The sequence below is a fragment of the Chelonus insularis genome, unplaced genomic scaffold (genome assembly GCF_013357705.1).
Source record: "Chelonus insularis isolate UGA/USDA-ARS -01 unplaced genomic scaffold, ASM1335770v1 contig_85_pilon, whole genome shotgun sequence".
Lineage (NCBI taxonomy): Eukaryota > Metazoa > Arthropoda > Insecta > Hymenoptera > Braconidae > Chelonus > Chelonus insularis.
This window is the reverse complement of record NW_023276773.1, coordinates 511,825-528,713: the sequence shown is the minus strand read 5'-3', so window position 1 is coordinate 528,713 and position 16,889 is coordinate 511,825. Positions and strand designations below refer to the sequence as shown.

Below are 16,889 nucleotides of genomic sequence, written 5' to 3'. Positions count from 1 at the left end.
TCGTCTGAGTTCTTATTAGCGTAAATCCGGATTCTCGTGCTTTACACATCGTGTCTATAATTATCAGTACTTTACTAAATCACTAGATCATAACAAATTTTAGTTGGAATAATAAATAGGCTAGTTTGTTAACTCATGAAGTACAATTCAAAATTATTTTGACATTTTTGTTTTGTTTTTGTTAGATTTAGTGTAGAAAGTTCATTGCTCTAAAAGCTTTTTAAGGATATAAATCTTAAGTTAATTTCATTTTTGTCAAGTGTATTATATTGGGATGTTTATAAAGGTCGGGCTATTTAGAGATTGGACCTTTGGATTTAAAGGATGTCTTGGGAAAGTCAAGCTCTTGTCAAAATATGGAGTTTATTTGTATTTTAAATCAACCTAGTTTTTTTTTTATTGATTTTTTGGTTATGATTAGCTTTTATCAATTTCTTTAATGCATTTATGATTTATGAAAATAAATTTAAAACCAATACTTGAAATTAAAAATTCCCTGATTCTTCTGAAGATCCTAGTGTTGATAAATTTTTATCACTTTGAGTTTTCATGAAATTAATTCATCATCATGAAATAAAGTATCATTTTTTATAGATTTTAGACTATTTTCGTGAATGTTTTAATGTATTTCCGGTTCATAAAAATGGGTTTAATAATAATGTTTAGAATCGGATATTGATTTAGAAGATTCTAGTGTTGATAAATTTTTATCTTCAACAATTTTCCAATGATGATTTTTAGAATAGAATTATCAAAACTTAGATAATTTTTTTTGAATCAATTGTTTTGTTGAATTATTTTATACTTCTGGGTTTTAAGAATTATTAGAAAACCAGTATTTAACATCAAAGAATATTTATCTCTTTTAGTTAATTCATCATGAATTTAAAAACAAAATAATCAAAAGTTGAAGAAAATTCTTCACCAACTTTCTCTCAAGCAAATCATTATAAAATTATTTTATGAAAAAAAATTTAATACCTAACATAAGAAAACAATACTTATTTTTATATATATATATATATCTTGGATACTTAGGTAGGGTTATTAAGTGAAAGAATAAAAATTTTTCCACTGATTATTACCAACATAAAAACAACGTTAAATTATCACAAATCTTCTTTTATGCTTAACTATCTAAAAAACCACAAAGTACTTCCAAGTATATATTTCTATCTGTAATTTTCATTCAATTGCAAATACCAGCTGCTCTATTACAGTGTAGCTTTGATGGTGCTCCGATTGCACGGGTGTGTCGTGCACTCTTGTTGGTAATTGCAAGTCTTGAAAATAGATAATAAGAAACACAAGGATCAATTTATTCATTTTTCTTAGTTGTGATTACAACTGCCGATTCTACATCCGGTTGAGAAAAATTAAGTAAGAATAATAACAACAATAAATAGAGGCATTAAAATTGAAAGAAAAATTAAAAAGAAGAAAAAAGAAAGAAGTTGAATCAATGGTATGAGAAAATGACTAGCAGATAAATACATTAGTCTCGTGATTTGTGTATGTATAGATTTATTTTAACGGATGCTGTAACTACAGCTATAATGATTTTTATATCCGTCCGGTGAGGATCACACAACATTTATATAATTCCATTTAAATTACTTGCTACAAAAAAATAATTATCACCTGGAAATGGATGAAGTCAAGCGGAATGTAGGAAGCATTGTAGAATAACTGATGGGTTTAGCAGTCCAAAGGTGAGGGAAAAATGATTGAATCAAGGGTTTGTAGGAGGGTTTTTGAAGGTGTCAAAGAGATAGGATATTTCGAATTCGAAGGTTAAATGATCAATAAAAAATTTTCTTCAGGAGTAAAAAGAGTTAGATATGGGGCATTGGGAATTCATTCGTAGCTCGTTTTTTCTCTTACTGGTCTATTGAGCTTCGTGTGATAATTTTTTACGAATCATTTACGGAACTTGTCATACTTCTAGAGATCTCCAGCACTATTGTCGATGAGTGAAGTGGAGAAGCCTCGCTTAAGAGGTGTACAAGTGCAGCAGAAATAACAGTACGATCATGAATTGGCGGATGGAAAGAACATAGATGGAATTGATGGAGAGGATATTTAGGAAAAGTCCGCTGATTGTTTTATTATGCTGATTTACTTGACAAGTATCAAGGAGAAAGTATGAGATATGTTGGATAGAATAGGTGGGACATGTGTTTACAAAAATTCCCCTGAAATTGGTCAAATATCTGGAGATGCATTGTCTGATGGTCCAATCATTTCTCTCTTTCCGTACAGCAAAAAGTTCACGAAAGAAATTTTCTCTCAAAATTGAACCCTAGAAACGCGGTTAATCGTGAGATAAGTGAACATTTACTAGACATTTATTGCCTTTTCTCTGATTAATCAGCTTATTTCGTAAAACAATAATAGTGAAGCTCATCAAATTGTTCCAAACAAGATGATGAGGTAGCTAAGTTGTTCATAAGACTCATTAACTGGTAAAAGTCCAGCAATGTTAAGATGATAGATCAAAGTTTGCATTCAAATGTCTATCAACCACCAAGACATCTCTTCAAATCAATCAATTTTGTTCTGATTCTCAAGTCAATCTTCAACAACAAAAAATTCCCTTCCATTTCAAACCAAAACATTCTTCAATAATTATCTTTCACATTTCATCCTCAAATTATATCCCAATTAAATAGCCATGTAAATGCAATCATCATTTGTCATTGAGTTCTTCTTGATCACAATATTATCATTTTTTCCATTTAGTCAAGCCCATTAATTATAACTCTCCAAGAAACACCACAAGAAACCTAATTAAAGGCTGACAAAGTCTGTCTGAATGACCTTTAGTAAAAGGAAGATTATGTCAAAGCATAGTAAATTTATGGACCACATCACACAATCCAACTTCCAACAGGAAGTAATCTCTAAAATAAATCAAGTAATGCCAGTTCTGTCTCTTGGTTAAAGCTCACATGTTCATATAAGGTAAATAATAAGTGTCTGTCAGCGAGTTGCAGCTATTGCTAGATCGTGCAGTCCACTAATCTGCAGCCGCATACTAAAAAGCTCGCTGAATAACAATGCAGTTTGCCTTTTACCGGCGACGCATACAAATGTGAGTACCTTATCTGGTGTGACCGACCGACTAACGTACAGTGTGCAGTCATGGGTTCCATATCTGTATATAAATGTACATGTTAATGTGATCTTGAAGGTAAATGTAACGAGAAGGCTTGTTGCAAAAGAGGTTTAGGCGAGACCACCGCTGCTGTTGATGTCGATATACTGATAACTTTTAGCTCGCTTCCTCTTCTCTGTTCCTATACACATAACTCACGGCCATGATAATACCACATCCATCACGGTTAACCAGTTAACCAACCACGTCTAGACGATTTCCTAATGCACATTTTGCTTTTCTGTTAAATTCAATCACTCATTGGATTATTTTTGTTCTTGTAGTATTCATTTATTAGTTTGGTGGATCTTCACTATTTTCTAGATATTTGGTTGCTTTCTAATGATTTCTGAAAATTATCAGGTAATTAATGTTAAGTTGTTTTTTCAATGAGCTTTTATTGGATACAACACTGCTAAATATTCTGATGAATTTTGGGTTTATAATAACGAATGGTTTATTTAAAAGATATATTATTTGTTAGACTTTCAGTGGAATTGGAACTACTAGGTCTTGATGGTTGATGATCAATGAAGAATGTTTTGGTTTGAAATGGAAGGGAATTTTTTGTTGTTGAAGATTGACTTGAGAATCAGAACAAAATTGATTGATTTGAAGAGATGTCTTGGTGGTTGATAGACATTTGAATGCAAACTTTGATCTATCATCTTAACATTGCTGGACTTTTACCAGTTAATGAGTCTTATGAACAACTTAGCTACCTCATCATCTTGTTTGGAACAATTTGATGAGCTTCACTATTATTGTTTTACGAAATAAGCTGGTTAATCAGAGAAAAGGCAATAAATGTCTAGTAAATGTTCACTTGTCTCACGATTAACCGCGTTTCTAGGGTTCAATTTTGAGAGAAAATTTCTTTCGTGAACTTTTTGCTGTACGGAAAGAGAGAAATGGTTGGACCATCAGACAATGCATCTCCAGATATTTGACCAATTTCAGGGGAATTTTTGTAAACACATGTCCCACCTATTCTATCCAACATATCTCATACTTTCTCCTTGATACTTGTCAAGTAAATCAGCATAATAAAATAATCAGCAGACTGTTAGAAACATTATTTAACTAATTTTTATCTCAGTACATCAATCGAATTATCTTCTTTCCAATTTGTTTGAATAATTTTTAATTAAAGGTTTGATAAAATTCACATTAAAATTAAATCGTCATATTTTTGCAAATTTTATAAGCAAGTGTCTAGATAGATTTTCATTATACCTTCCTTTTTTAAAGACAACTTCAATCAGTAATAACTGTAAAACCCTAGTTCTTGAAGCAATAATTAGTTGAGAGCATACAAAACTGCAATGACACGTATAAGATATTTTTTATCGTATTTTTTTATAACTTCCAGTGCATTTATTGTGAACATTAATGGAATATAACTAAAAATAAAATCTAAAAATAAATTATAGAGCATTATAAAATAACATTACATTTTATTTACTGCATCAGTGTGTACTTGATAGAACAGTTAATCTTAAAAAAACGTATATCATTCCAAGTATTGAAGTAAATTAAAAGTAGCAAATGCATTACTACATTGTAAAACATTGTAAAACCCTATAAAAAGACGGACAATAAATTCAATCCACGTTTTTCAATGATACTAGATGGCTAGAGAGACCCTCTAAACTACTGGAGATATTCATTCTTTGATTCTTGAGGATATAAATCGAGTATAAAAGTTACACAGTAATGTAAGATTCCATTTGTTTGAGTGCTCGATCAATTTCCTTGGATCTGAAATGATGCAAAAGAGTCTTTGAAATTTATACGCTCTAGTGGTGTTAATGGAATTACTGTTGAATAATTATCCTCAGCTAGTAATTATATATTATCAAGCTTATAATAAAATAATTATCATGATGGAATATTATCAAAAAAGGGTTCAATATGTTTGAGAACACCCAGGGTATGATCGTTAAGATAATGAAGTTAGATTTGCAATAAAAAATTTTCTTATATTTTGCTTCCTTGGTTAATAATGTAATATTATTCCAGCAAAAAATGCTGGAAAAACCCCTAATGGTAGATGAAGTTATTTTTTACATAATTTATATTTTGTAGAATTAAAAAAAAAAATTTATTAGTAGTTAATAAATCTTCTTTTTACCACACATGTGAGGTAATTACTACATTACCGCACGCGCTGCCGTGAGGTAATTCATCAATTGGTCACTCTAGACTTACGGACAATAAAGCACGGGAAATTTTGAATAACGCACGAGGAATAGAGAATAATACACGGATATTTAGAATCCTTTCTTAAAAAAAGCATCACCGGTTATCGTCATTTCTATCATCGCTTTATTCGAGTGTTGATTGGTTATTAAAAGTAATGGCGGGCGAGATTTTTAATAAAATAAAATTCTGAGCGTACGCAAGATTTCATTCCTCGTCTTCGGCTTGAAAAATAGAATTTTTCTCACGGTAGAAATACTATATTTTACTCCCTCGGTACGAAATATGCTATTTTTTTTCTTTTACGGTGGGCTTTGCCTTCGAACTTCTCGTTTTCTTCTTCAACTACCCGCCTCCCTTCGTGAGGAATCGGCTAATTATCGCCCTAGTTTCTTAATGTAACCATTACAAGGCTTTCTAACATTATCAAGTGTCATAATATGTCATATTATAACATCAAGAATTATGTAATCATTATTTTAGTGTATAATACTTTTGACTTTAATATTTACAAAACATAATAGTCATTTTATTCGTGGCTAAGTAATTGTAAAGATAACATAACCTAACATTTCAATCGTTAATTCTACTTTATCCCTTGAGTTCAATCATAGTATTTGGATATATTAGAAAGAAATATTTGTTAAAAGCTAAGAAATCAGTTTTTTTTATGATAAGTTTTTCTATTTCCGTGTTAAAATCCGGAATAACTCAGGGAAAACTAATGATAATTAATTTTATAAATAGCAATATCAAAGCAAATAACATATACTTTAATATGTTAGTGATCAGTATTAATAAACAAAAAAAAAAAAAAACACAAGAAAACGTTTGAAAAAAAAAAATCTTATATCAATAACCGATGCTTTGAACTCAACAGTGTGCATGGAGAAGTGCAGAAAATGGGCAAATAGGACAGACCGGCTAGACGGAGATGAAGACAATGCACTGTGTCATTATTAATTTACCGTCCAGACGTTACTTGTTACACATATACATATTGATACATATATCTATACACATATTTATAGAATAATGCATTCAATAGCATACATATTGCAGACTGTGGTCGCGTCCGTCATTTATCCACTCACATTCTCTCTGTCTCTCTTTGCAGTAAATATTTACCGATCGATTGACAAAACAGAGTGTTTGTTCGGCATTAATTAGTGTTGGTCGTCTAGACTCTAGACTTAACTACAGTGTGCCGACAAGTCTGGAGACCGAACTAGACAGAGCCAGACTGATAATAGAGTGGTTGTTTATATCTACAAACCTTACAAACATGCATGTACCAAACAGCCAATGAGATATACATGAAGCTTGATGCATAGAACAGCTCAGACGTATGATAATCTAGTGATGGATATCCCAACTTACTCGTTAGTTTCATGTATTACATTCTGCATTTTACTCATCAACTTAACTACAATCTTTATGATCTTTTTGTTGATGCTGGTGCTATTTATCAAGAATAATGCATCAAGAAGTTTAGCTGGATTAAATGTTGGAAAAATTGTGATGCTTGGTGATAGAAAATTTGTCTGAGGATCAACTGATGATGATGATGTTTTATCAGAGATATAACTAGAATTTAATCTAATTAAAGATTGACTTGATTAAATCAGAGAACAAGTGTTCAGATGGGGGTACCAGATCCTGGAATGATCCAATCATTAATTACAAATTATTTAATCAGTTTAGGTTGTAAGTGGGACGACATGAGTGTGAGGAAGAGCCATAGGTGATGATAGTCAGTATGAACCCGAGTCAAAATATAACACCTATTTTTATCCTAAGACGATCCTTTCTCAAGGTTTAACTTAAGATGAACAAATCCTAATTAAAGTCAGAATGCGTAACAAATCAGCGTTTCCATAGGACGAAAATTTGTTAATTTTATCCTAAACTCATACTAATTCTATTTTTCTTTTACCTTAGTTTCATCCTACTTTTATTTCATACTTTTCCTGGTTTCAATCTAATTTTATTTGAGATTCGACGAATTTTATTTTAATAAAAACATTATTATTCATAATTATTTATTTTATTTCAATTCTAATTGGGCTGTCCATCAGCATTAACATCATATGTATTATTAAAAAAAGTATGACTGCAATAGGAGTTATTATAATATTGACCATGTTCATATTTGAAAGAGCAGTTTCATTTAATTCATTATTAGGTTGTAACAAATCATTTAAAACAATTCAATTTTTAATAAACATAATTTTTGGAAAATTAATCCATTATATGAATCGTAACCTTATTCCAACTATATCCATAAGTACTTCTAGATATAAGCAGATCAATTAATGAGGTTGAAATCAGGCTATTCTGTCTATATCCTAATTTTTACCTACTTCGGAAGGACTAGAATAGTATCAGGGTCAGAAGGTTAAAATTAGGCTTTATCATCCTCATTTTGATCTACTCAAAAAATGAAACAGAATAATATTAGGATAAAAAGGTTGAATCCAGGATAGAAAGGAAGGGAATACTATAAAAAGAATAAATTTAGATGTTATATTTCGACTCGGGAAAAGCAAGAAAATTGACAGAAGTATCAGATATCTAAGGTAGTGCTGAAATACTCTAATATGTAACTAAGAAGAACTAGATTCAACTTTTGGTCTTAAAGTGTCTTTTGTTCATAAAAATGTAATTGTAATTGGATTCCATGGAAAGATGGCCTGGTAGTCTAGACATTTATCAATTAAACATGAAGTATGGACATAGTTTATGATAAATATAAGATTTTTTTTTAAAGAAGTATCAATTCTCTGTCAATTTTGTTCTTAAAAACTCCTTCTTAGGGGAAGGAAGGTATTGAGGAAGATTGGAAGACATTCTTCTTCAAGGTTTGAAATGTTTGATTAATTATTAACCACCATCTTGAAGAGATTCTTGGAAACAAAGAACCTACAATAATTAGTTGCCTCGATCCTAATTTTTATCTAATAATTTTCCATGTTGAATCAGTGAAAGATCAAAAGAGAGTTTCTGCTAAATTATTAAATTTAATTCATGCATTTCTTTCAATGATGCCATTTTACAATAAAATTCACATCAAGTCAATCATCAAGTATTATTATTGGATAACGACCAAGTACTTATTTGCTATACGTATAATGTAATAACTTAAAGTAAAAAATTTCCTCTTTATATGTAGGTCGATAAGTGCATTACATCGTCATTTTAGAATGCCTAAAGTCTAGAAAGAGTATAGCACATAATAAAAGTCACTTGAAGACTCTAAAAGATTCTGTAGGATTTTTTGGGCTTATCTGGGCCAAGTAGGCTACCCTAACTCGACCCTAGATTTGTCTGCATGTAAATGAGGTCTCCAGCAGCTTGACAGGTACTCGACTCACATAGCGCGGAAGCGAAAGAAAGTGCGCAATTATTTCGGGCTTCTTAAACATTCGTAAACTTGGAAAACAATACTAAAGGCACAACTCTGGTGAGAACAAATCTGAATTGAGGTGAGAAGCCGTGATACAATGAGTTAAAAAATCTAGATCGAGGCAACTAATTATTGTAGGTTCTTTGTATCCAAGAATCTCTTCAAGATGGTGGTTAATAATTAATCAAACATTTCAAACCTTGAAGAAGAATGTCTTCCAATCTTCCTCAATACCTTCCTTCCCCTAAGAAGGAGTTTTTAAGAACAAAATTGACAGAGAATTGATACTTCTTTAAAAAAAAATCTTATATTTATCATAAACTATGTCCATACTTCATGTTTAATTGATAAATGTCTAGACTACCAGGCCATCTTTCCATGGAATCCAATTACAATTACATTTTTATGAACAAAAGACACTTTAAGACCAAAAGTTGAATCTAGTTCTTCTTAGTTACATATTAGAGTATTTCAGCACTACCTTAGCTATCTAATTCTTCTGTCAATTTTCTTGCTTTTCCCGAGTCGAAATATAACATCTAAATTTATTCTTTTTATAGTATTCCCTTCCTTTCTATCCTGGATTCAACCTTTTTATCCTAATATTATTCTGTTTCATTTTTTGAGTAGATCAAAATGAGGATGATAAAGCCTAATTTTAACCTTCTGACCCTGATACTATTCTAGTCCTTCCGAAGTAGGTAAAAATTAGGATATAGACAGAATAGCCTGATTTCAACCTCATTAATTGATCTGCTTATATCTAGAAGTACTTATGGATATAGTTGGAATAAGGTTACGATTCATATAATGGATTAATTTTCCAAAAATTATGTTTATTAAAAATTGAATTGTTTTAAATGATTTGTTACAACCTAATAATGAATTAAATGAAACTGCTCTTTCAAATATGAACATGGTCAATATTATAATAACTCCTATTGCAGTCATACTTTTTTTAATAATACATATGATGTTAATGCTGATGGACAGCCCAATTAGAATTGAAATAAAATAAATAATTATGAATAATAATGTTTTTATTAAAATAAAATTCGTCGAATCTCAAATAAAATTAGATTGAAACCAGGAAAAGTATGAAATAAAAGTAGGATGAAACTAAGGTAAAAGAAAAATAGAATTAGTATGAGGTTAGGATAAAATTGACAAATTTTCGTCCTATGGAAACGCTGATTTGTTACGCATTCTGACTTTAATTAGGATTTGTTCATCTTAAGTTAAACCTCGAGAAAGGATAGTCTTAGGATAAAAATAGGTGTTATATTTTGACGTGGGATCCGTCTATCTGAAACAGGTAAAAAAGTACAGTGCTAAAAAATTGACTGAATTAAAATTATTGTAATGTATTTTTAGACAAATACATATTTAATTAGATCTTGAAATCTTGGCTACTAGACTAATCAGTTTTGATATTATCGATTCACCGCTAGACATCACCATCAAACTCGTGTTTATTAATTATATTAATTGGAATGTAGATGGCGTCTATTTGATATTTAACTCATAACTACTATTTTTATTTTTATTCCTATAAATTTTAGTCATTTATAAACGTCATGCATGTATAGTTTTAAAAAAATCTTATTTAAATCTACAGAAAATATCTATAAATTATGATTAAATTAAGTATCCTGATTAATTAATTTTTCTATTTTGTTTCAGGTTCCTCTAACTAGTAATAATGTCAACAATAAAGCAGGTCTGGGTGCTTCAAGTAAATTTCCTTCAATCGAAGTCGACATTCATACTGAAAAGAAGCATTCTATTTGGAAAAAAGCTCGACAACGATACAACCAACTGGATGATTAATCTACTCCGGTAAGTAATGTCTTTTTTTCTTTAATGTATGACCTCGGAAATTAGTAATTTTCATGAAGACTCCGTGATTTCGAATCAAAGCTACGTCATTATATCAGAAAAATTATAGTTCTGATCATAAAAACGCTTGAACTTCTGTAAATATCATAAAAAGCATGAACACTCTTGGCAAGTATTTTGGTCTGATCATGAACGGACGTATATACTTAAGTAGTTTTTTTGAAACCAATGTTTGAGATTGGTAATTAACTGCTCTACAATATAAATTTACTCCAATCATCTTACGTCTATCAGTTGCAATAAATTTTTAAAATTGAAATAAAAGAAATAAACAATTATTTCTTTATTTAATTTAATTATAAAAAAGATCGTGAAAGTGAAACAACATCTTTGTTTTTGTTTTATTGAAAAAAAAAAATATCCTTGGTTGTTTTTTTTTTAAAATGATGAATGGAATATCGAGATAATTATTGAAATAATATCAAGTAGATCAATAAGATAATTAATATAAATATTGGATAAAAAATTGTTTATAACTCATTATTTGCTATTATTTAAGCAACAAAAATTCAAAAGCTTATTCGTTATAAAGTTGGCAATTATAAAAATATACAAGTGTCTCGGATGAGCAGGATTAAGTGAAACAATGAGTTTGTCAAGGGTTGACTTGAAAATAAGCCATAAGAGAGCGGGGGGGATCAAAGGTTGAAAGCTAAAGGGTTGTACACATCAACTCAACAGTTCCATTGAGTGTACGCTATTACGTAACCCTCAATCTAGCAGTGAAAAATACTACTCTAGGATTTTAGACTCTTTCTAAATATTTTTTTCTGTTTTCATTAAACGAAAGAAAAAAAAAAAAAATTTTTTTTTTATTTTTAAATATCCATTTAAAATTTTTTACTCATAAATAAATGATAAGGTTATCTATTTATCAAGAAATGTATTTGTTATGTCTTACAGGGATTCAATTACAAATCATAACGACATTATCGAAATCGTATGATACTTTATATCTTTATATATCTCATGTGCCATGTTCGTCATAATAACACGTTAATGAAATAATTATCACATTCCTTGATGACGTTCACACTTTTGTTTTGAATTTATTTTTTCTAAAGACTAAAATTATTGTCTGAATTAAATTTGATTGTAAAGGTAGTCATCCTTCGAGAGTTTGTATCAAAATTCATTGTGGCCCAGTCAAATAGAATTAATTATATATGAAAAAGAATATCCAAACTTCCGTGTAATTATATTCAGGAATTATTTATAATATGATGTAAGTAATATTCAATAATATCTAGAGAGTATTATTAATTATTATTTTTCTACAATTTGAAACAATTCTTTGTACAGACCTGTACCAATACATCGACATTACTTATATGTATGTACCACCACATTACTATTCATTCATTTGTTGTTGGAAAATTAATTTTAATAATTTTTAGTTCAATAACTGAACGTCAGAATTGTTTGAAATTTCACTGAAGCATTAATTACATATTCATTGATTTAATGATTTTTTTTAAACGTAATCGTAAATTCCATTTTGGAATATTTATTGAAAAACTATCACGGGTTACCTTCTGCCATTAGACTGCATGATAGAATCGCAATCTTTCATTGCAAATATCTTCATTTCTAGAAGTCAGATCTTTTTTGTTCAGAGGAAAAAAATGTTCATTTTTTGTTATTCTATGAAAATAATACATTTTAAAAAAAAAATTGTAAGTAATCACTCTCTCAAGATAACTACGTTAAAATATAAATTGTGCAAAAACTAATAGTGATAAAAATTATTGGGCAATTTTGTAATGTAGAGCAGACGATTGGTGATTAAAAGCACTATTTTTCAAAAAAAAAAATCCGATTAGAAAAAAGAATTTTTAGAAAATAAAAAAGCAAATGAACGAATCAGGTGAGTAGAATAAAAAGTGAGGAAAATATAGAATAATGATGATAAATTTTGGAGAAAAAGTGTAGACTGTTGGTCAGTAAAAGGGCTGATGTAAAAGTACTCTCGTGGTAGGATAATGGTCCTTGTGTCGACCGGCCAAGGTTTTCAGCTCCCTTGACACGCTCCTCAATCTCCCACTCAGACGGAATCATTAGTCTATGACTCGCGGGCTTTCAGAAGTGCGCTCGTTCCAACGACATTCAATGCTTTACTTCTTAAATGCCCTTCTTCTCTCCCTCTTTTTGTGGAATAAAACTTCAAGAATACAACCAGTCAAAACCGACTAAGAAACTTAATTTTTCACTTCGCTTGTCTTTTCGCTCTATACCTCTACTCACTATGACCCTAATTATTATGCTATTGTGATTAGCATCAAATGTGCAGAAAGACTATTTTTCCCTAATTAGAATTATTAAATAGTAATTCAATAGTTTATTTGTTGAAAAACAAAAAAATTCATTCTCTAGTAAATGGGGGAAAAATACTAAATTTACCCCACATTAGAATTATTAAATAGTAATTCAATAGTTTATTTGTTGAAAAACAAAAAAATTAATTCTCTAGTAAACGGGGGAAAAATACTAAATTTACCCCACAGCCCCTTTTATCCTAATAATGCGATGAAAATGATAAAGGAGTACGTTATTTTCCGAGAAAATGGCGTATAAAATATCACTCAGATGTAAAATTTTTACCTAAGCTAAAAAAAACAAATCTGGGGTAAAATTTTTTGTTTGAATATAAATTTTACCGTCGAGTGTTGAGGAATACTTTTCACAATTTTTGGTGGAAAAAATAATTTTTGTGATGGGGTAAAATTTTACTCTTAGACAATGCTTAAAATTTTTGTCTTAATATAAAGAAAATGTAAAATGAAAATGAACAGTTGGGAAGTATTTTAGTGTTTTTACTCCCAATAAAATTAGGTGGGAAAAGTTATTATTTATATGTAGTGTGGGTAAAAAATTACCTCTGAACAAACATTTATAGAAAACGAGAAATTTTCGTTAGCATGTAGAGTAAATTTTCGAATTATTTTTTAAGAATATAAATAACTAGAAAACTAGTTTTATTTATAAGAATTTTAGCATATGCGTTTCTTCATAAAATTCCCTAGAATATGTAGAAAAATTTTAATTATTTTAAATGAGAGTAAAACTACTAAAAACTCTAGTATATTAAATCCCCTATGTCTAAATTACTCAATTATATCACAATTTTTATTGCAAAATTCCCCATAGTGTAAATAATTTTTTTTTTTCCCCAAATCTCATTTTTCCCTATAGAAAATTTTACTTTTGGCAATTTCAAAAAGTAGTTATAAAAATTTTTCCACCAATAAATTAAACTCCGAAGATCTTTAAAAAATTATCTCACTGAGAATCTTTAAAAAATTTTTTCCCCCAATTCAATTTCCTTAAACAGTTCGGTGATAAGTTGAATTGAACACATGACATGTAGAGTGTGCGAGCTAACGAATCAAGTCGAAAAATAATAATAAGAAAAAAAGTTATTAAACCATGTGGCGGTAGGAAGAAAAGAAAAAGAAGAAGAAAAAGAAGGAGTGGTAAGAGTTGGGTCTAGACTGGCGGCAGACAGTGGCAAAACGAGAGTATCCTTTTCTCTTTCATTTGATCAGTCTGTCCTTATTCATCTCTTGACTCTTCATGTATTTGCTCGCATCCTCTGTTATAAACACGAACAGCGCCCTCTTTTTCTATTGCAATAATATATCACTTGACTAGAAAAAGAGGATACTGATTCACGTATGTTCGTGTGTGTGTCTATATAAATGTGTACTTGTGTGTGTGTGTGTGGTGACTTTTGAAGTGGTGTGATGGTGATGTGCATTTGTGAGATAGGACAAAACGTGGACCGATTTACGGTATCGTGATCTGTCGGCTCAACTACCGCGCGCGCTTTTACGTCTCTCCATTATAGCCTGGTGCATCCCCTGCTTTCTTTACATGCCGCCGACTTCGCGGCAATGCTGTACCATCTCTGTCATCACATCTCACTCACTCGTTGCTTTATTTCTATCCTCTTCCGCCCTCTCACGAGACTTTGCCAACTCCCGAAGACCCATGTGACGCTAACACCAATGTACCAAGCAACAGGTATTACTGTCTACTAAATATATTCACACTCCCAATTCGATTAAATTCAGCCACCCAATCAACATTTTTTGATACCAACTGCTAGAAAAAAAACCCTAGATTTCTTTGAATTTAAATGAATAGAAAAAATTACTAAGCATCGTAGAATTTTATTGGGTAGATTTATTGAATGGATTTGGCTGTGAATATATATACAATTGATGAAGGTAAAAAAACAGTAAATTTGAGAAAGGGGTAAAAAATAAAATTTACCTCAGAATGAATTGGAGGCAGAATATATTAGAAATTTGGATATTATTGAAAATAGACAGTTTACGAGTCAGAATAGGTGTAAATATTATTTGGGGTAAAAGAAATTTTACCTCAAGGTAAGATAAGTGGATAATTATTACAAGAAAATTGATCTAGTGGTAATTTATCTTGTGCAAAGTAAAGTAAAGTTCATTTCAGACTGGGGTAAAATTTTACCCCACAGAATTTATCAACATACTTATTTCAAAAATACTGGATTTAATAATTAAACAATTTTTACTCTTTTTTCGACGTCGGTCAATTCGATTGTCATTAATTCGATTAATTCTTTTTTACAAAATCGATTTCAAGATTATAAAGTTTCTCATCCAAACAGTTGATGATAATTTCAGTAATCGATCGATTTGTTTGAATTATCGATAGTATCTAAACGATATATCGTTGATATCGGTAGTCGTGTATTTAAATATTCATTCACTATCAATCTATCGATTCATGATGATCGATAGTGTATCGATTTTGTGTAAATATTTCTACATAATAAGTTTGCTAAATATGCAAAATGCACACTTGTATTTTAAATTTCTAATTAACAATCGATTATTAATAATTAAGAACAATGAAAGAAATAGTAAGCAAATGGAGGAAAAGGAATAATCAGTAAATGAAATGATTCAAATAATGAAATAAAATAATTGTACTAGTATTTATTCTATGACTGGTATTGTCGTTAATAATTTCATTAAGAGCATTGTATATGCTCTACTACCTATTGTTTGTAGCTTGTTGCAGACATAACATTTGTTAGTGAGTACTACTTAAGTGATAGGATCTTTGCTTACGAATTGCTTAATTATATCGAGACCGTCGTATCTTTCTTTCTCAACTTATTCATCTGGATAAGCCAAGTAGATGCAAGCGTGACTGGAGATTCGCGAACAAGATAGTAACATACGTCTAGTCATAAGGTACTGAAAGAGGGAATGAGTAAAACGGCAGTGAGGTGGGTGGGTAAGGAGAGAGATCGGGGTAAAGAGAGGCAATGTTTGCTCGTCACGCCGCCGCGCTCAAGAAAATGTAATCAAGCAATAGAGAAAGATATAAATTCATGTTAGAGGTTAAAGTATGCTCATGTTTAAGATAGTCGTTATTATATAAAAGGGGTGGATTATTAACAGGTTAATTGGGGTGCGTCTTTTTTTATATTTAGTTTATCGATTTTTATTTTTATTCTTTTTTAACTAATTACATACACCATTGGTTTATTATGTTCTCAATCATTACTATTGAAAGAATACGAGAGATATCTAGTCTTATATGGGGTATCTAATAGCTTTTATTTCAATCCCATTTTACCCTAGAGAAAAGGATTTTCCAATTTTTTGACTTATTCATTGGTTAAAGCATACTCTAAGCAATTTCTAAGACTGGTTTTGAGAGTTTTTAGATCAATTATTGAACTCATAAAAAATTTTTCGAAATTAGAAACCGATGAACATGGAGGAAATTTTTACCCCGATTTTTTTGATAACCGTAAAATAGACTTTTTTTTTAGATTTATCAAAGTATTATTGCTGTCTATAACATTTTTTTAACAATGCTGTACTTTTTTTAAATTTTACCCCATTGTTGGGTTATTTACATCAAGAATTTCAAATTTTTTATGGTCTAAATTAATGAAGGATAAAAATAATCCTAAATATGGAGTAAAAATGAGTAATTTATGATTTAAACTTGACAAAAATTTATCAGTAAAACTGCATTATCATAGTGACATTTTTTTACCTCGTTAATCTCATTTTACCCTTATTATTCTTAGATATCCATAAACTCAAACACTAATTATTTCTATCAATATTTTAATTAAGATCTTCAAATTAATCCATAGAAAACTTTTACTCACATTGTAATTTTTTACCCCATTATTTTTATTCATACTGGAGGAGTAAA

General features: G+C 30.0%; 1 protein-coding gene across 1 annotated transcript in view; it reads left to right on the top strand.

Annotated features, from left to right (window-relative positions):
• The window catches only part of LOC118071518 (follistatin-A), a 34,999-nt gene that overhangs the window by 3,910 nt on the left and 14,200 nt on the right, over window positions 1-16,889 (top strand). Inside the window, exon 8 of the mRNA XM_035090711.1 lies at window positions 10,449-10,604. Within this exon, the coding sequence (XP_034946602.1) occupies window positions 10,449-10,595 (147 nt within the window). The 3' untranslated portion in view covers window positions 10,596-10,604. The remainder of the gene's footprint in view (window positions 1-10,448; window positions 10,605-16,889) is intronic.